General features: G+C 35.4%; 1 protein-coding gene across 3 annotated transcripts in view; it reads left to right on the plus strand.

Annotated features, from left to right (window-relative positions):
• Usp25 (ubiquitin specific peptidase 25) overlaps positions 1–21212 on the plus strand; it is a 104664-nt gene that overhangs the window by 13628 nt on the left and 69824 nt on the right. For all 3 annotated transcript variants that reach the window (XM_070030491.1, XM_070030492.1, XM_070030493.1), the window contains exons 2-3: positions 57–126; positions 3425–3577. In XM_070030491.1, coding sequence (XP_069886592.1) covers positions 57–126; positions 3425–3577 — 223 coding nt within the window. The remainder of the gene's footprint in view (positions 1–56; positions 127–3424; positions 3578–21212) is intronic.

A 21212-nucleotide genomic window follows, 5' to 3' on the forward strand; every position in this document is an offset into this window, starting at 1 on the left:
GTCTTATGTATTTTCAGAGTTCATGGTGTAATAATTCACTTTTTACTTTCTTCTAGCACCAACAGACATTTTTGAATCAGCTGAGAGAAATTACTGGCATTAATGACACCCAGATACTGCAGCAAGCTTTGAAGGTATGGCCTATTTGAGACATGGACTTTGTATTACATCTTCACCTCCACTCTGTATTGAAGTTGGAAGTTGAGTTATTTATTTTGACTGTGGTAGTTTTGGAGATAGAGGAATGACCTTTTAAAAGAGCCTTACTCAGTGCACTGCAATTTTGACCATATTAACTTTCAGCAATCTGATGTTTCAGATTGGAATGATGGATACCTTCTCTCTACATGAAAGCTTCTTTTGGCAAAACAGTAGGATGTGAATCCTATCACTAATGTTATTACCACAGACCTAGTCTTAGAATTTAAATTGGGGACTCAGGGTTAGGTGTTACAGAAAGTTGCATAAATGGAGTATAAAGTAGAAAATAGAGTTAAAGCTTGTATTTACTTTTCTCAAGAGGAAGAAATACAATTTTATTTTTGCATTCAACTGTATAAAAATATTCAGCTTCAAGTTTCAGTATTAATAGGCAGCAAAATAAAGTACATTGGTTATGTCTGTGAAATATCTTCATTACCACATAGAAGTTCAAATATAAGTCATGTGGATAATTCACAGTGAATGTATGACGCTCTTGAACTAGAACTATAATTTAAGCTCATTATTTGTTGCTATTAAAGGTTAAAAGTAATGTAGTGTTTTTGTTACTATGGTCATGTATACAATTACAGTCTTTAGCGCTTACTCTATGAGACAAAGTTAATTAAATGATTACTAATTTTGAGCCAAAAGGTCTTTGTTTCCAGAAACAATTTAAATCATGAGATAATTAAAATAGTAATCACCATACTGATAATAGTAACTAAACAGTTGATAGAGCTAGGTACTATCTGATTTTATTTGTGCTAACTCATCCTCATAATGATTCTTAAATAGTGTTGCTTCCACCATCCTGAGTATCTCCCCCCCCACCCCTTTTTTGAAGATAATGGGAAAACAGTTTAACTCCCTGAGATTTCACAGCCAGAAAGTGGAAGAAGCTGGCAGAGAAGCCACAGCAGCTTGATCTCTGGATGCCACATTAAATTTTTTGTTTCTTTTATTGGAAGCTTTGCTTCATCTTGTTTTCCCTATAAAGAAAGTGATGCAACAGTACTGTGAGGGCATTAGTACAGGAGTTACGAAGCCACTGTAAGTTGTTGGAGAGAAGAGGAAGTATTGCACCTTATCTTTTATGAGTATGACATTGAGATGTTGCTAATCCTTCCTTTATTCTGATAAATACCATGACTGCATCATTCCAAGTCAGTTTTCAGAAAATGCCTTTCTCAATATATCATAGAATATAAAGCTCCTGGCCCATCACTTTTGCAGTTTCAATTTGCAGATTTTTACTTTTTTAACTTGAAGAATGTAGACCAAATTAAGTCTTACCTACATTCCTTTGATGTAATTTGCATGAATAGGAGACCTTGTTTTCCCAAGCTTCAGTTTCATTTTAATCACTGGGTGCGGGGGGGGGGGGGGGGGGGGAGGAGGGTAAGAGATCGTATTTAGACCTTCCTTGTTGCCTGTTGTAAATTTTTGAGATGTTTAATAATGAGTCGGTGCTCTTGAGAATCACCAATGTGGAATCTACTTTGGGAAACTTTGTTTCTGATAAATTTCAATACTTTTAAATCAAAGTATGACATTTTTTTATGTGCTAATTTTTTTTAGTGTGTGATTTCAGTTTTGAGGCTTGAACTCAGGGCCTGAGACAGCTTTTTTACTCAAAGCACACGCTCTAACATTTGAGCCCCAGAACATTACTGCCTGGGTTTTGGTGGTTAATTGGAGATAAGAATGTCACAGACTTTCCTGCCTGGTTTGTCTTTGAACTATGATCCTCAGATCTGAGCCTCCTGAGTGGTTAGGATTATAGGCATAAGCTACCAGTTGCAGGCTATGTACTTAATTTTTTCATTATTATGTGTGATGACATATGACATGCTCAGCACATTTCTTGGCACAGAACTAGTATTTAATAAAATTGGCCATGACTATGATTAATTTATAGCCATTACAATGTGATAGCCATTACCATTTTTGAATAATTTACTAATCTGATAGTATTGTCTACTCATATTTTTGATGAGTCATTTATTATGTCACAGTGTTGAATGTAATACAGAATAAATCAGAGGTGTTTTTGCAAATTGTCCTCTTCTCAAATTTTCTTCTCCCCGTTGACTGCTAGAATTAGAGTTGAGCTGGGTTTTGGGAACTTGATTTGTTTCAGTCGTTTAGGAATGCATCAAATACTGGATCTTGATCCATCAAATACATCTTGATCTTTCTATCATTTCCCATATTTAAGGTGATTTGCCTTTGTCCTTTAATCTTATTATTATTATTTTTTTCCTCAGTAGTTCTGGGGCTTGAGCTCAGAGTCATGGTGTTATCCCTCAGCTTTTTGCTCAAGGCTAGCACTTAAGCACTTGAACCTACTGGTCCACTTCTGACTTTTTGAAAGCTAATTGGAGATTAGAATCTCACCGAGTTATGATCCTGTGCTGGTTTCAAACCATTATCCTGAGATCTCAGCCTTCTGAGCAGTTAGGATTATAGGCATGAGCCATTGGCACCCGACCACATGTTCTGTTCTGTAAATGTTCTGTAAACCTTTTACAATGAAAATTCATGAGGTCTTAACATGTAATTCCTGTGCAAAATCTTCCACTGCCTTCCTTTTACACTGTTGTATATAGTGACGTTCTCAGGGCTGTCTATGTTCTAACATCTGCCACTGTAATGACCATTATTCATGTAATCAGCTTCTCATGTTGTTTCAGTTAGCTGTGTTTAGTGTGATACTATTTTATTAACCATGTAGAGAATATAAAGATAAAATTGGCCAAGGCTTTTCTCACTTTGCTGCTTTAAAATTTTTATTCTAACGTTATTACTTTTAAGCGAACTTTTTACCGTAGGTATGTATTTTAGGAAGAACTTAAGTAAAATTCATGCGTAAACTCGAATGGGATTGTCATCTTGATTAATTTGAGGATTTCTGTCCAGGAGTTATACATACCTTTCCATACTGTTGAATTTCAATATGTTTTGCTATTTTCGTTCTGAGTCCCTGACATTTTGCCAAGCTACACATCTGATATGTAAATTAAATATATTATCTTTCATTGTACTTTTATAGTACTTTTTATTTCCTTTTTATATGGCAAGTCCTAGAAAAAGATTGAGTTTATTCAAGTGTTTAAAAGTATGCTTTTGTATGGAGGATTTTTATGATACAGAAAATTATATAAAGTTTGTGAGATACTGTGTAGAATTATTCCTAAACATTCTATGTTCCTGTTTTGACCTTTGAAGGATAGTAATGGAAACTTGGAATTAGCAGTGGCTTTTCTTACTGCAAAGAATGCAAAGACCCCTCAGCAGGAGGAGACCACTTACTATCAAACAGCACTTCCTGGCAATGATAGATACATCAGTGTGGGAAGCCAAGCAGATACAAGTAAGTTGTCTTTTCCTTTTAAATAATGGAATGAAAATGTATGAGAAATATCTCATGGTAATATACTGATGTTTCTTGAACAGGGGTGAAGAACAGCGCAGCAAAGGAACTAAATTAGCCTTGGTTTCTTTTAATGTAGTTGAAAAGAACATGTGTTATTAGCCACATTCTACTTTTTTTCCCCTTGAATTAGAGGTAACAGATTATATTTAGTTATCTGTATATTTAGCTACCTAGTTATGGCTTTGAAATATAGAATTGTCTCAACTATATTTATTAGAAATAGCTAGAATTTTAAAAAGATCATGATCCCTGGTGGACTGTAACTAGTGTGCTTTGTACTACTTTGGAGGTAAAGTACTAGTTCTAATCACTAGAAAGTTTATTTTTCAACAAAATTTCTTTTCCCTTCTCCCAACTTCCAGTAAAAATTTGGGAAAAAGACCTATCATTCTGCATCAAAATCTCCTTTAATCCAAAACAAAAAACCCCATAAAAACCTGGGAGAGGTATTTTGAGACCTCACAGATGCGTATGCACATATTAATGCGTACATGGCAGATTCACATGTGATTTTAGGGCTTTTTTTTCTCATAGTATAGATATTATTATTTAGCAGCCAGAGCTTTTCAGGATACACTCAAGTTACCTCTATATCACATCATGAGTTAATAACTGTACTCTGACTGAGGGTGCATATGGTAGAGTATGTACTTAGCTTGTGTGAGACACTGAGTTCAGTTCTCTACACCTAAAACAAGAAAAAAAACTACACTACCCATGTGTAAGCATTTATTTGGGAAGTTTGGATATTGATTTATCGATTGATTGATTGATTGTGAAAATACTGTACAGAGGGGTTACCATTACATGAGCAAGGTAATGAGTACATTTCTTATCAAGCATTGTTGCCTCCTCCTTTGTTTCCCCTTCCCATCCACTCCCATCTCCCCCCATCCTCCCCCTACGTAGGGAAGTTTGGATTTAACAAGTGTGATTGCTAATTTGTTTAAAGAGACTTTGCTAATAGACTTCGTTGAAGTTGGGAAAAATACAGAAAAAGTTCATTTACTCCTTCCTTTCATAGTTAATAGATAATGAGAGAAGTTTTGTATATATGATACAGATGCAGGTGCTTATGTCTATTAGGACCAACTGTGACTTGGCTCTAGATATATCTCCAGCCTCATTTCTATCTGGTTTTCTATGTCAGTTTACACTGTCATGGCAGTAGAGAATGGTTAGATGTTCCCACACAACTCAGTATCATTTCATTTTATACTTGTTTTTTCTTCTGTCAGGAATCCTCTCTATCCTTTCCTCTCTAGTCTAATTTATCTGGTCTTAAAAGGGTTACTGCAGAAATTGGTTGCTAGAAAACATTTTCTTGGTCTCTTTGAAGGTAGGACCAAGTGTTTTTCAGCATATAGACCATATTTCTAACAAGTTCTGCTATTTTGAAATTATTTGCTGGTATTGGAAAAAATGTTTGTTGAATTATTTTTGGCAATACCTACAGCCTATCTGTTTGAAGACTTACGAAAGGGAATGAGATTGAGAAGTTTGTTTCTAGATTTACTGCAGAAAGAAGAAAAGTGGTATAAATATACGAAGAATTAGTTTGAGAAGTAGTTTGAGAATGAGATCTCATTTCTTCCAAGGTTCTCACCTAGAGGTGGGGCACAAATTTAGTTAGATAATAAAACAAGTGATTTTAATTGAAGAGTTATGGCTAAAGACTTCTGGTTAAAGTGGAATTAAGTCAAGGAAATGAATACTGGTTGATGTTCTAATTGTAAAAAGACTTAGATACTTGAGAGCACTTAATGGAGATGATATACTTTGACATGAATAGCATATAAATGTATTATCGAGAAAATTAAAATTATGAGACTGTCAGAAAGAAGAGAAAATAGCTTATTTGCTGTGTAAAACTGAGAACATTGTCTTAAATCAAGTGTTAATACTACTTCCAGACTTGATTAAGAATAGTGAAAACTGTCATGGAGGGTAAGAAAAAAATTGAATAGCTATGTTAGTGGAGGCTACCTAATTGGTGGAAATCATGTGTTTCACTTGCTAACAATTTTATTCTGTGTCCTGAACAAAATACTATGTAATTTTATTTTTTCACTTAAAAGATAAATGATGTTTCTCTTTCTATTTCAACTGATCAACTGGCATTTTGAATAAATTGTTTACTATCACGGTGTTCTTTTGATCTATAAAATGTGTCATCTTTCTTACAGGAATGATTACTGGGACAAAATACCCATTAAGTTGGTTTGAGATATTGAGAAGCAAACTTGTAGCAAGTTGATATGGTGGTTGTATAATTGTAGTATTAGTGTCAAACTGGACCAAAATAACTGATGGAATAACAATAACCTTTCCATTTAATATATTAATACTATGTTTTGTAGAATTCTAAGAAGCATAGTTATCCTTAGGAAATAATTTTTATTCAGTAAACTGTGTTATAGTAGTGTTAAATTGTTTAAAATAGAAAACAGCACATCAATGGATGCTGAAAAAATACTCTTTTTACTGTGCAGTTATTGTTGAGAAGTGAAAGGTTTTTTTCTGGTATATTTTTAGTTCTTGGAAGGAGTAGTAAACTTTGCATGTGGGATAGAAAGATAGGAAATGTTATGAAAGGATACTTGTTTAAGTGCAGGCCCCTGCTGGAAAAACTGTGTGTGTGCTGAAGGAATGTGGAGTGACAATGCTAGAATTATGGGAATTTCTCAAGGGATCATTACATATTCTGAGAATATTTTCTGACCATTTTCTTACTTATTTGAACTATATTGCTAGCTGAAAATTTACTCTTACCTAATTTTTTCAAATATGGCCATATTTTACTTTGGCATTTAAAAAATTTTCTGCAACTGTAAAGAGTAAATAGTCATGCCAACTATAAATAGGTTATTTGTTGGTTTCAGTAGTGATGGAAACATCTGTTTTTCGAAATTGAAAATATAGAGCATCCTTGTTGATAATAAGTTGAAATATAACAATTTATAACTGAGTGGATCTTTTAGAAGGGATAAAACACATTTCTTAGGGTAATTAGAAAAATAATAATTTGTGAGTAAATTAATAGTTTGTGAAAAAATGGAGTTTGCAAGTAAATAATTCTAGCTGATTGGGAAACTTTTTCTCATGTGTATTCTGATGTATTGGAGAGAATGAGTTATGACACCAGATTTAAAGAGCACTTGTATTTGTGAGCCTTTATTTAATATTGAAGAAGTAATTACCTTTTCAATAATAGAACAACCATGTGCTTTTTCAGTCTTTTTAAAGCCACTTGATTCTGAGAGAAAAAGGAAGTATGTCAAGGGAAGTTTGTAGTTTGAATAATAAGGAATTTAGAAGTAGAGTACCTGGTGTCTTTATTTCCGTAACATTCTGTACTGTAGTAGTATGCCGGATTCTCAGAGAAAGGTTCAAATCATTAGCCAAAATTCTAGGCAACTTTCATTACTTAAATATTGGATTTTTCAGATGAATGACTCCTGGCCCTAGCTTAAATTGGGGTTTAAATTATATTAGAATTTTACAGCCAAAATTACCAATGAGCTGGGCACCAGCTCAGGCCTGTAATCCTAGCTACTTAGAAGGCTGAGATCTGAGGATTGTGTGCAGTTCAGAGCTAGTCCGGGCAAGAACATTAGTGAGACTCTTATACTCTAATTAACCAGCAGAAAATGGAAAGTGGTGCTGTGGCTCAAAGTGGTAGAGCTCTGGCCTTGAGCTGAAGTGCTCTGGAATAGTGCGCAGGCCCAGAGTTCAAGCCCCACAACCAACAACAACAGAAATACAAATGAAAATGTGGTAGGATACAAGGCAAGATATTGAGTATCATAACTACTTAATGGAGGAGAGATTCTGTGAGGTTTTTGTTTCCTGGAACATAAAATCACAGCCATGAGGCCATAATTGGATAAGACTTTTTGCCCACTGTGAAGTCTAGTGGCAATATTTTTTGTATCATGACTGTTAAATCATTTTATTGTAAAAAACACTCTACAGAGGGGTTACAGTTACATGAACAAGGTAATGGGTACATTTCCTGTCAAGCATTGTTGCCTCCTTTTTTTTTTCCCCTACCATCCCTTCCCTCCCACTAATACAACTACACTCCCCCTACCTCCCTCTTCCCTACCCCCCCATGGAGGAAGGAACATACAAAGCAACAAAAAAATCACATGGCACATTATAAATATGTTAGAAACAATAGCAAGAAAGAAAAAAACCACTTGTGTCCCTATCTTGTGTTCATTTCCCTTAACATCATCTTATCTGGTCATATGTGCATAGCTTTTGACCTTTTCTGCTTATCCCAGACATATGATACTTATTGCAAATAAGGGAAACCATGGGACCTATGTTTCTTTGGGCCTGGCTAACATCACTTAGTATAATTTTTTCCAAGTCTTTCCATTTCCTAATAAATGGGGTGATGCCATTTTTTCTGATTCCATTTTGTGAGTGCATGTGTGTGTGTGTGTGTGTGTGTGTGTGTGTGTGTGTGTGTGTACATACACCACATTTTCTTGATCCATTCATCTACCAACGTAGAGCTGGGTTGGTTCCATATTTTAGCTATGGTAAATAATGCTGGAATAAACATAGTTGTGCTGGTAGCTTTATTATGGTCTTGTTTGTGATCATTTGGATAAATGTCCAAAAGTGGGATTGCTGGGTCATAGGGGAACTCTATGTGGAATCTTTTGAGGAACCTCCATACTACTTTCCAAAGTGGTTGAGCAAGTTTACACTCCCACCAACAATGCAGTAAGGTTCTGTTCTGGCCACATCCCCTCCAGCATCTGTTGTTATTAAAGTTCTTGATGATAGCCATTCTAACTGGGGTGAGGTGGAATCTCAACGTTGTTTTGATTTGCATTTCTTTTATGGCTAGAGAGGTTGAGCATTTCTTCATGTGTCTATTGGTCATCTTTCTTTCCTCTTCAGAGAAGTTTCTCTTTAAGTCTTTAGCCTATTTATTTATCAGGCAGTTGTTTCTTTGAGGATTTGTTGTTGGGGGATTTAATTTCAAGTATATTTTAGATATGAGACCCTTGTTCTCCCAGTCCATGGGCTTTCTATTGATCTTGCTAGCTGTCCTTTGCCATGCAGAAGCTTTGCAACTTCATGCGATCCCATTTGTCTAACCTTTCTTTGATTTGTTGTGTTTCTGGGTCTCTATTAAGAAAATTTTGGCTTGTGCCAAGGAGACCTAGGGATTCTTCTATTCTGTCCTGTAATGTTTTCAGGGTGTTTACATTGAATCCAAGGCCTTTGATCCATTTGGAGTTGATTCTGGTGCAGGGTGATTTATAAGGATCTAGCTTTAGTTTTCTACAGGTGTTTAACCAATTTTGCCAGCACCATTTACTAAAGAGACTGTCTTTCTTCCATTCTAGGTTTTTAGCTCCCTTAGCGAAGTTCAGGTGGCTATAGGTCTGTGGGTTCATTTCTGGGTTTTCAATTCTATTCCATTGGTCCTGAGGTCTGTTCTTGTGCCAGTACCAAGCTGTTTTGTTTACTATAGCTTTGTAGTAGAGTTTGCAATTTGGTATTGATATTCCTCCAGTACTGTTCTTTCTGCTAAGCATTGTTCTTAGATTTAAGGTCTTTTATTGTTCCATATGAATTTTTGGATTGCTTCTTCCATTTCACTGAAGAATCAGGTTGGAATATCGGTAAGTATTGCATTGAATTTGTAGATAGCTTTGGGAAGTGTTGCCATTTTCATGATGTTGATCCTTCCAATCCAGGAGCATAGGAGGTTTTTCCACTTCCTAAGTTCTGCTTTGATTTCCTTTTTCAGGTTTTTAAAATTTTCATCCTAGAGGTCCTTCACTTCTTTAGCTATGTTAATTCTTAGGTATTTTATTTTTTGTGGGGCTATTAAGAAGTTGCTTTCCTGATTTCAGCCGCACTCTTCTCATTGTTGGCATATGTTGATTTTTGAGGGTTAATTTTATACCCTGCTACTTTGTTAAAGTTTTGCATCAGCTCAGTAATTTGGGAGTGGAGTCCATGGGATTCTTAAATACAAGATCATGTCATCTGCAAAGAGGGAGAGTTTTACTTCATCTTTCCCTATTTGGATCCCCTTTATGTTTTAGTTAGGTTTTCAAATACTAAATTGAAGAGAAGTGGAGAGTGGACATCCATGTCTTGTTCCTGAGTTTAGAGGAAATGGCTTTAGTTTTTCACCATTAATTATAATGCTGGCTGTAAGTTTGTCATATACAGCCTTTATTGTATTGAGGAATGTTCCATGAATTCCTAGTTTTTCCAAAGCCTTCATCATAAAGGTGTTGGATCTTGTCAAATGCTTTTTCTGCATCTATTGAGATAACCATGTGGTTCTTATCCTTGCTCTTGTTGATGTGATGAATTATATTAATTGATTTGTATATATTGAACCAGCTTTGCATCCCTGAAATGAATTCTGTTTGATCGCGGTGTATGATTTTTTTGACGAATTGTTGAAGTCGATCAGCCAAAATTTTGTTGAGAAATTTTGCATTGATGTTCATCAAAGACATGGATCTATAATTCTCTTTCTTTGATGAGTCCCTGCCTGGTTTTGGGATGAAGGTTATGATGGCTTCCTAGAAAGAGTTTGGTAGAAAACTTTCTGTTTCATTTTCATTGAAGAGTTGAAGGAGTATTGGTGTTCTGCTTTGAAGGGCTTGTAGAATTCTGCTGTAAATCCATCTGGTCATGGGCTTTTCTTGGGTGGGAGGTCTCTTAATACTGTTTATTTCAATGCTTGATATGGGTCTGTTAATTTGGTCCAATTCATCTTGGTTTAGTTTTGGCATGTTGATATTTGCTAGGAAATAGTCCATTTCTTCCAGATGCTCAAATTTATTAGCATAAAAGTTTGAGAAGTATTCCCTTATAATGTTCTGAATCTTGGTTGTTTCTGTGGTGATGTTTCCATTCTTATCTCTGAGTTTCTTTATTTGAGTGTGTTCTCTTCTTTTTCTGATAAGATTGCTTTTCTGATAAGATTGCTAAGGGTCTGTCAATTTTGTTAATTTTGTTCAAAAACCAACTCTTCGTTTTGTTGATTCTATGTTTGTTTTTTTTTTGGATTCTAATTCATTTAATTTTGATTTAATTTTAATTATTTCTTTCCATCTACTGGATTGGGGTTTAGCTGGCTGCTGTTTTTCAGGGAGGTTCAGATGTGTCATTAAATTGTTGGTTTCAGATCTCTCCAATTTGTTGATGTAGGAACTCAAACTATAAACCTTGTCTTTGCTGTGTCCCAGAAGAACTAGTAATATGTGTGTTCATGAATATCATGAACATTTGAATTTTCTAATCAGTTCCATGACCCACTGGTGATACAACAGTGTGTTGTTCAGCCTCTATGTGTTATAAGACTTTCTTTGGTGGCTTTTAGTGTTGAGTTCTAATTTTATTCCCTTGTGGTTTGAGAGAATGCAGGGCATAACTTCAATGTTTCTGAATTTGGACGTTCGCTTTGTGACCTAAAATGTGTTCTATTTTGGAAAATGTTCTGTGTGCTGCTGAGAAGAATGTGTATTCTGATGCTGCTGGGTGAAACATTTGGTATATGTCTTAAATCTAGTTGATGTATGCAATTGTTTAGATCTGCGATTTCTCTGTTGAGTTTTTGCTGAATTGATCTATCTAGTGGGGCTAGTGGTGTGTTAAAGTCCCCAACAATTAATGTCTTTGGATCTATGTGAGATATGAGGGAAATTAGTGTTTCTTGGATAAATTTGGGTGCTCTGCTTTTTGGTGAGTAGATATTTAGAATTGTAATATGCTTTTGAAAGAGATCCCTTAAGGAGCTGGGAAGGTGGCTCAGTGGTAGAGTGCTTGCCTTGCATGTATGAGGCCCTGGGTTCGATTCCTCAGCACCACATAAGCAAAAAGAAAAAAGCCGGAAGTGGCGCTGTGGCTCAAGTGGTAGAGTGCTAGCCTTGAGCGGAAGAGCTGAGGGACAGCGCCCAGGCCCAGAGTTCAGGCCCCACAACCGGACCCAAAAAAAAAAAAAAAGAAAAAAAAAGAAAGAGATCCCTTAATTAGTATGTAGTGATCTTCTTGATCTCTTGTCACTAATTTTAATTTGAAGTCTATTTTATCTGATACTAGGATTGCAACTCCTGCCTCTTTATGGGGCAATTTGCTTGGTAGATTTTATTCCTGCCTTTCACTTTCAGAATGTTTGTTTTTAATGGGCAAGGTGTGACTCTTGAAGGAAGATAGAAGAATCTTGCTTTTTAATCCAACTAGACAGTCTGTGGTGCTTAATTGGAGAGTTAAGTTCATTGATAATGAGAGTTAGGACTGAGAGATGTTTGGTAGTTCCTGCCATGTTATCCACCTTTGTGGGGGCTGTGACATTTGGGTTCTTCCTGTGGTTCTTGGATTCTTAGTTTCGGTGCAGTTTCTTGGCCTTTATTTTGGTCTTGTTGGCTTTTCTATTTGTACATCTTCAAGTTCCTTCCTTCCTTCCTTCTTTCTTTCTTTTTTTGCCAATCGTGAGACATGAACTCTGGGCCTGGGCACTGTTCTTCAGCTTTTCAGCTCAAAGCTAGCACTTGAACCATTTGAACCGCAGCACCAATTCCATCTTTTTCTGCTTATGTGGTGCTGAGGAATCTTACTCAGGCCTTCATGCATTCAAGGGAAGCACTCTACCACTGAGCCTCCTTCCCAGCCCCTTTTAAGTATCTTTTGTAGGACTGGTTTGGTGGAGATACTTTGTTTCAGTTTTTCTTTGCTATGGAAGATTTTTATTTGACATTCTGTTATGAAGGAGAGTTTAGCTGGGTACAGTATTCTTGGTTGACAGTTGTATGTCTTTAGGGCATGGCATACATCATTCCAGGCTCTTCTTGCTTTAATTGGCTCTGCTGAGAAATCTTAGGTTATTCTAATTGGTTTCCCTTTATAGCTAGTGATTGATCTTTTCTCCTTGACAGCTTTAAGGATCCTCTCCTTGTTCTGAATTGATCCTGTGTGGATTATAATGTGATGGTGGGATGTCATGTTCTGCTCTGGTCTATTTGGGGTTCTAAAACCTTCTTGTATCTGCTTCCTAGCAGAGAACTGTTAAATAAATTTCCTAGACCATTAACTTTTGTCTCTAGGTGCTCTTCTACACACATTATCCTTATATTAGGTTGAATAGTTCTATCATATTTCTTGGATTTGTCTTGGATAGTTGTATGTTCTTTCTCTATAATATCTAAGCTGTCTTCAATCCCCGAGATTCAGTCTTCTGCATGGTCTAACCTACTGTCAAGACTTTCTACTTTGTTTATTTCCTTTCCTTCTAATTGGTCAGCTTTGATGGCTTTAGATTTTTTTGTTGGAGCTTTGTTTTAGATCTTGTATGGACTTGTTTACTTCCTTAATTTGGTGTTCAATGTTTATTCTCAAATCACTTAGTTGATTGGTTATGGTTTCATTGGACTCCCTTTCCTTCTTACAGGCTCCATTTACAGCATTCCCTTTGTGGTCTTCCTGGATTCCTTCAACTGTCTGTTTATGGATTCCCTGAATGCCTCCATTGATCTTTGTCTATTCTCATCCAGTTCACACAATTCCTGTATCACTCTTTGATTAGCTTCCTCATACTGATGCAATTCCTGTATTTTTCTTTGACTGGTCTCAGCATGCTCACACAATTTCTGTATTAATCTTTGATTAGCTTCCTCATGCTCACGAGATTCCTGTATTAATTTTTGGTTAGCCTCATGCTCACGAAGTTCCTATATTAATCTTTGGTTAGCCTAGTGTTGCTCCCTATCACACTCACACTGAGTCTTTGCAGGTTTTCAATCTTTTCATTCACCATTTTTTACTAGTAATGTTTGTAGAGCTTTTTAGGAACTCTCCTCTGGATTCATGAACTGTTCTGTTACCTGAATATCATGAGTGGGAGTTGAGATACCCGGACTTGCCATTTTTCTTGTGTTTCTCTGGCTTGTTCTGCTCATTTGCTATGAAAGTAACACCAATTTCATGCTGGAATACTCTTTTAAGGCAAGCATCAACCAGGGTCCTGTAGTTGTACAGTTAAAATGCGTGCAGGTACAATCTAGTTCAACAGATACAATCTATTAAATATCAAACAACTATGGATTAATGGGCTAAGAACATTGTTAAATAATTTTGCATTTCTTTAAAACAGGACAAAAGCAGTATGTGGCCACCAGATGTACTACAATTGAGCAGCCAAAATAAGAGGGATCAAATCAAGATAAGAGGGATTTGACTAGTTAATTTTAACAGAGGAAATAATACCATGTTATTTATTTAAATTATAGAGAAATTGATATAACAAATGGTAATTGAGAACTGATAGTTCCAAAATTTGAAAGCATTGATTTTTTTCCCCCATACAGCTTGAATTATTTGAAAAGATTTATTCACACTGAGACAAACCTTGAAATTCTGATTATGGGTACAGTTCTTGGCCAGACTAACAGTGATTTAAAAATGAATACATCCAATGCTAATGTTATCCTACTGAGGATAAATCACTTAAGTCAAATTGGCATGGGTTTTTATTAATTCAGTCTGATACTTTTCTTATTCCCAATGTTTTTAAGCAAGTAACTTCAGGTAGAAAATAAAATGTACTGCAAATGGAAGTCAAGGTAAAGATCAGTCTTGCTATATTGCCCAGGTTGACCTAAAAAATGTGGACTGAAGTAATTTTCCATCCTTGCTTCTCGATTTTTTTTTAAGAGCCTTTGTACTTACAGGTTGTAGTAGAGTGTTGCATTCATTTTTTTTTTCCCCTCAGTAATCCAAGTTGAAAATGCACTCTCATTAGGTAATGAAAAGATTCTCTTGTCATAACTCCCTTGGTATTCATTATACTTGTTTCCTTTCTTTCGCAGCAATTAAAAGCAGAACTATATTTTGTGCAATGCAATTGTCACTAGTCAAATGTGGCCATTAAAGTTAAATATTATTGAAATTTGGTGCTTAGGCTATCCAAAATGTATTTTAAGTGTTTAATACTAGTAGCTATAATATTGGAGAGTGCAGGTAACAGTAGATAGTTCTTTCAGGCAATATTCTTTTGAAAACCCTGAATTCTATAATGTCAGGAATGAACAAATGTAAGTATCTTAAAGAATCCTATTAGTCAGTCAGGATAAGGAAGAATTGGAGGATAGGGTGAGAAACACAATTTACATTGTTTATATCTTCTTGTTTTTGAAGTTTTTATTTTTAAAATAGTACCTTATTTGTATACTCACCTATTAGAAAATGAGGACATGTACTCAAGTCTGCTAACTAGTGTCACTGTTCAGATAACCCACTAATTTCTATTTCTATTCCGTAGGTATGTTGATTGACTAAAATGTATTAGAAACTTTCATAGATCATAAAGAAATACAGAGTTTGTTTTCACAGACTAAAGGTCAGGAAATCAGAAATTTGTGAAGAACATTAGAGCTAGGCAGACACAGTGAACTGGGTGTCATGTCTTTAGAATAGGATAAGCTGTTTTAGTTCCTGTGTTCAGGAACTATCTCTTGAAGGAGGCTATTCTTGTATAGATACTTGAGTAAAGGGAAGAAAAGAGCAAAGTTGGCACTGTGAGAGAAGTATGTCTTAGGCTAGACTTGAGGCAGAAATAAGATTGGCCTATGAGATAAACAGTGAGTATGTAATCTGATGTGGAAGGGAGTAAGGCTGGGTGTCAGTACTCTTATTTCTGATGTGTTGATCATCTGATCTCAAACATCTGTCCCATTCTTCTGTATACTTCTGATGTCCTAGGAGTTTTCTTTTTTTTTTTTTTTAACAATAATTCTTCTTGAACAAGTGTTCAATTTGCAGTTCTGTAAATTTTGTATTCAGAACTTTTCTTTAAATTGTTTGTTACCCTGGCACATACTCTAGAATACTTCTTAAACTCTTGGTCAGTGCTTTATTTCTAAACATGTTGAGTCCTTTCTGCCCATTCATTCTCATGCCTAGAATCATAACAGTAGTAAATATAGTCTTGGTTTACTTAAAATTCCCTAGGCTTAGCTTCCCTGTACATAAGAAAACCAATGGAAGAACATTTTTTTCCTTTACAAAATCAAAATCTTTTTATTGTTCAAATTTCATTTCACTTACTTAATACAGTAGTTTCATGAGAAAGTAAATTATGAATTATGGACTTCATAATTTAAAGTTTAATTTATTGGTAAGTTGATGACCACTCCCTATTTTGGAGTTAGTAGAGAAACATTGGTACTATGACTTAAATGGTCAATTTTTATAATTACTTTTGTGTGCAGAGATCCTTATAGAATTTCCATACATGTGCCTTTTAAGTGTTCATAATAATACTAGAGGAAGGTTGCTTTAAAAAAATGGTTTTACCAAGGTCTTGCCTTGGCGCACAGGCAAGAATATTTATTATGTTCTGAAATAAGCTTGTAATTGTAAGAAAGTACTAACTTCCATCGTAAAAGTTGTTATTGGTCATGTATTTTCTGCAATCACTAGTTCATTAATTCCAGAAGAAGAAATTCAGTTTTAAGCACTGCATTAAAATATCATTTGACTTGTTGATCGTTAATTACATGGATCCTAAAATAATATGAAATTGGCTTGTAAATTGGTTTTAATTTTACATGATTATCATTGGCCTAAGAAAGCTTTATGAGCAAATGGGAATAACACGGAGGAAATTATTAATAAACCTTTCTACTGTTTAAAAGAAAAATTCTCAACTCTGAGTTAATGGGTGATAGTTTCTGATCTCAATCATCAGTGTTTTCTACAATTAATAACTTCTGTTCCCCTGTATCAGGGGTTGCAGGCTCAGGTTACCAACATGTGCCTGAATATTTAACCCCCTAAACATTGGAGAAGGCTGGGATAGTATGAGTATGGGTTAGCTGGAGCCAGAAAGTGTGAATTCTAACTACAGGCAGCTTTATTCCTTCATGCCAGTGAAAAGTACAGTGATGCATGAACAAAGCAAGTAACGTGAATGTGTGTGGCTAGACAGGGGGCAGGGGATATGTCAGAATGGGGAGGTGACCGTTCTGTCTAAAGAGAGCCTCAGCTGCCACCCTATCTTGTTATGGTGGTTGTATTGCCATACAGAAATCCTGAGACCAGTTTATCCATTTTTGCCCTCAGCGAAGAAGGGAAGAAATATTCATTCACCTATAATCTACTAGTCTTTTAAGTTTTATAAACTTTTTATTCTTTCTTAAAAATAAACTTTTATTTTTATTTTTTATTGTGAAAATAATATACAGAGTTGAGTACATTTCTTATCAAGCATTGTAGCCTCCTCCTTTGTTTCCCCTTCCCATCTCTTCCCATCCTCTTCTTGCCCCTCCCCCATTCCTCCCCCCCTCCCCCCCAAAAAAATTAAACTTTATATCCTAAAAGTGTGTGTGTGTGTGTGTGTGTGTGTCTGTGTGTGTGTCTGTGTGTCTGTGTGTGTCTGTGTGTCTGTGTGTGTCTGTGTGTCTGTGTGTGTGTGTATGCCAGTCCTGGAGTATGAACTCAGGGAACTGTCCCTGACCTCCTTTGCTCAAGGTTATTACTCTACCCCTTGAACCACAGATCTGCTTCTGGCTTTTGTGGTACATAATTGGAGATAAGAGTCTCACAGCTTTCCTGCCCAGGCTGACTTCTAACCTCAATCTTTAGAGTTCAGACTCCTGAGTAACTAGGATTTCAGGTGTTAGCCACCAGGGCCTGGCTTCAAAAGTTTTTATCAGAGGAAATTTTCAATTGTGACTTGTGCTTGTGAAAAAACTTTTTTAGGAATTTTACATAGGCATTTGGGAAAGATTTCCTGTTGAATGTGTAAAATGTCTACTGCATTCTAAAATGAAATTTGTTCATCACTTCTTTCACTAGAAAGCTTTATGATATTTAGAAGATAATCAAGATCGTAGTGTGAACAAAGTTTGTCAAAGTTCTGATTTTGCTTGAAAATTCCATGTTTTCCAATAATTTTCAATAAGTATTCCTTAGTGGCAAGTATGTGTGTTGTTCTTGAATAGTCATAGTTTGTAACTAGTTACAAGTTTGTTTGTTTAAATTGTACTTTAGCTTTATAACTCAAACATTGCACTACTATTTTTCTATAGCAAGAACATATTTTACATATGTAGCCAGAGATACTTTATGTAGTCTATTTTGTCACAGTTACACATGGGATTTTGTAAAATTTGCTATTGCATTTTTGTGAATTTTTTAGACAGTTACCGTTTTCTACCTTCATTATAATTCTTCAGAAAAACTTGTAGAAATATTTAAAAAGAAATTGTTTTACACATCTTGGTGCTCTCTTGATTTGTGCCAAGGCATACTAGTTTTTCTTATTATCATTTTTATCATGGGCTGTGACAAATATAATCACAGTAGAAAAAGACAAAAAACATTTAGTATTATTATGATTTTTTTTTTTGCCTGAGGATCTCCTTACCCCTTCCATCAAATATTTTGGTAAACCTTGAAGACTACTGAATTTAAGAGTTAAATTTGAAGCCTGTGTAGCATTTTTTATTTGTAAGACATTGTGCTTCATTTGTCAGAACTCCAGTTGTTTTATGTCAAGGGAGGGGGTTCATGAGTACAAGTCCAGCCTGGGCTACGTAGTAAGACCCTTTTGTTTTGTTTTGTTTTTAAAAAAGCAAACAAAAAATCTTGATTTGTGTTTTACTTTTTGTCTTGCTTAAATTATATGGTATGTATAGATTTTTGCTGTTTCTCAATGAGCCTCTACTGTAGGCATTTTATCAGTCATGAAACATTATACATATTTTAAGATATTCTCAAGGTATTTAATATAGAGGATTTGAGTCTCCAAACATCCCTGGGACTGGGTATAGAGAACCCCAACTCTGCTTTCTGAAATGACTTACATATCACTGTATGACTGACATTTCAGGATAGCTTTTCCCTCTGCCCCAAGCCCTCAAGGACTAATCTGTTCAAGAGCGTACTTCTTTCTGTAGTTATGGCCTACTCAATGGAATGTCAAGATCAGGTAACTGCAACTGAATGCTTCCTGGACATTGGAATACCAAGTCATATTGCCACTTCTCCTTTATCACCTGACATCCTTGAAGTAGAAATTAGATGCCGGAAGGCAACTGTAGAACAATTTATATTTATTAAACTCTGCTGGGAGAAAACAGCCAGAAGCAGCAGGATAATGGCTTCATCCTATTTTTGCCTTTTTGATCTTGTTAGTATGTCTAGGTGACAGTAAACTAACTTAAAAAAATTATTTTATTGTAAAGATGCTCTATCTGTACATAGTAAGGTAATGAGTACATTTCTTATTGAGCTGCAAGTAAATTCAGAAGATGGGTCGTGTTTTTGTTTTCTATTCTTTGCAGTTTCTACAGTTGTCAAATGCATATGAGAAAGATGAGAGAATGACTTCTCTTGATTAACTTACCCAAGTTCTAAATACCATGATACCCCTCACTGTTTATGATTCATTTTTGTTTATCTATAGTTCAGGTTCATTATTTATTCTGAGCTGGGTGGCCTAACCCATCTTCAGCTATAGTATGGTGGTATATAGATCTTGTAGCCAAATTTATGAAACGTTTGCCCTGTTGGCATATGTAAGGAATTCTATCATTTCAGTTAGTGTGTGGTGTAGCTGTTCTGCATATTTGTTGATTGAGTCTTTTGGACTTGGCCTAATGTTTCCATGAGGTTATTGTTCAAGGGCATTCAAAAGACTCAATATTTCTTATGGACAGCTATTCTAAATATTTTTTTGGGGGAGGGAGATGTCTGGTACTAAGGTTTGAATTCCTGGCCTCACACATGCTGGGTTGGGACTCTGTCACTTGAGACATGCTTGCAGTCTGGGTTTTGCTAATTGAAGATGGAGTCTAGTGAAGTTTTCTGCCTCTGAGGGCTTTAAACTGCGACCTTTTGGACCTCAGGTTTCCAAGTAGCTAGGATTGTAAGTGTGAGTCACTGGTGTCCAGCTTTAAATATTCTTGTGAGCTACCATGCTTAGAAAAAAAGTGCAGGCAACAATAGAGTTAGAGTTTGTATTTTTTTTCTCACGTTTTAGATTATATTTTTCTACTTATTTTTCTTTTTGTAGAGGTCTTAAGGTTTGAACTCAGAGGTCCTGGGTGCTGTTCTTGAACTTCTTTTACACAAGGCCATAGCTATACTTCTAGCCTTTTCTTTTCTTTTGTTGGTCATGGGGCTTGAACTCTGGGCCTAGGCACTGTCTCTGACTTCTTCAGCTCAAGGAGAGTACTGTACCAGTTGAACTGCAGAGCCACTTCTGTTTTTCTGGTGGTTAATTGGAGATAAGAGTCTCACCGACTTTCTGGCGCCAGCTGGCTTTGAACCATGATCCTCAGATCTCAGCCTCCTTTGTAGTTAGGATTACAGGCAAGAGCCACCAGCACACAGATTTTTCTTTTCTTTTGTAGTTTATTGGAGTAAAGAGTCTCATAGATTCCCGAACCACTATCCTCAGATCCTAGCTGCCTGACTAGCTAGGATTAGAGGTGTGAACCACTGGCATGCCTTTTAGTATTTATTTTTATAATTTTGTAATTATATGGTAAAATGAAGATAACCCCTACCATTTACTTTTTTTGTTTCTCATAAAATTCTTTATGAGTAAAAAGTAAAATTGGAAAATTGGCAAGTTTTAAACATGCTTGAAATACCAATAAGCGAAATCAAAAAATACAAATAAAAATAATCCCAGCTACATCAAGATATCAGCTGTACTTCCTTTTCTTTTTCATCTTACTGATTCCTGTCATTTCAGTCATAATAGGAGTATTTTTCATTGCCAGTTCTGTGTTAAAATGAAAACCAGTACACATTGAAAAATTAAACAATGCCATGTTTATACTGAAAGTGACTTATACTGAAAGTAGTTTTTAGAGAAAGAAGTAATTCTTACGGTACTAAGGGTTTTCTTTGTTAGAAGATCAATTTCACTTATTTGTATGTTTGTTGTTTTTAGTGAAAGGAGAATCTTGTTTAAAAGAAATGCATGATTATCACATAATACATATGGTACAAAGTGTGCAGAAAAGAAAGTCAAAGCCCTGTAGTTTCTCCTTTCATGATTTATTTCATTAGAGCTAATCATTTTTTGACAGTTTGTCATATTATTCTTCCAGACATGAAAACACCATGCATCTACTGTCAGTATATTTATGAAATATAAACTTTTGAAGACACAGTTGTTTATTATAATTTTATAAACAATGTCTACATGGTGGAATGGAGAGAATTTGTGATACGGTTAAATTCAGAAAGTATAAATGCAAAACATGTTTGATTCTATTTGTTTCAGTTTTTATTAGCAAAGAAATCATTCTTAGCATTCTTACTACTTATTAGCATTTTTTAGAGACTTCATTGTATATATAGGGATTATTCAATGAAAATCATTTATGCTCTTACTCTTTTCATATATTTTCTAGGAGAAAATCTTAGGTTGCCAGTAATAATTCATTAAAAGTGTGCATTCTTTTATATAAGCTCAATCCTGTAAAGAAATTTGGGGGCTGGGAATGTGACTTAGTGATAGAGTGCTTTCCTAGCATACATGAAACCCTGGGTTTGATTTCTCAGT

The sequence above is a fragment of the Dipodomys merriami genome, unplaced genomic scaffold (assembly GCF_024711535.1).
Source record: "Dipodomys merriami isolate MVZ:Mamm:240054 unplaced genomic scaffold, mDipMer1.0.p SCAF_2, whole genome shotgun sequence".
Classification (NCBI taxonomy): domain Eukaryota; kingdom Metazoa; phylum Chordata; class Mammalia; order Rodentia; family Heteromyidae; genus Dipodomys; species Dipodomys merriami.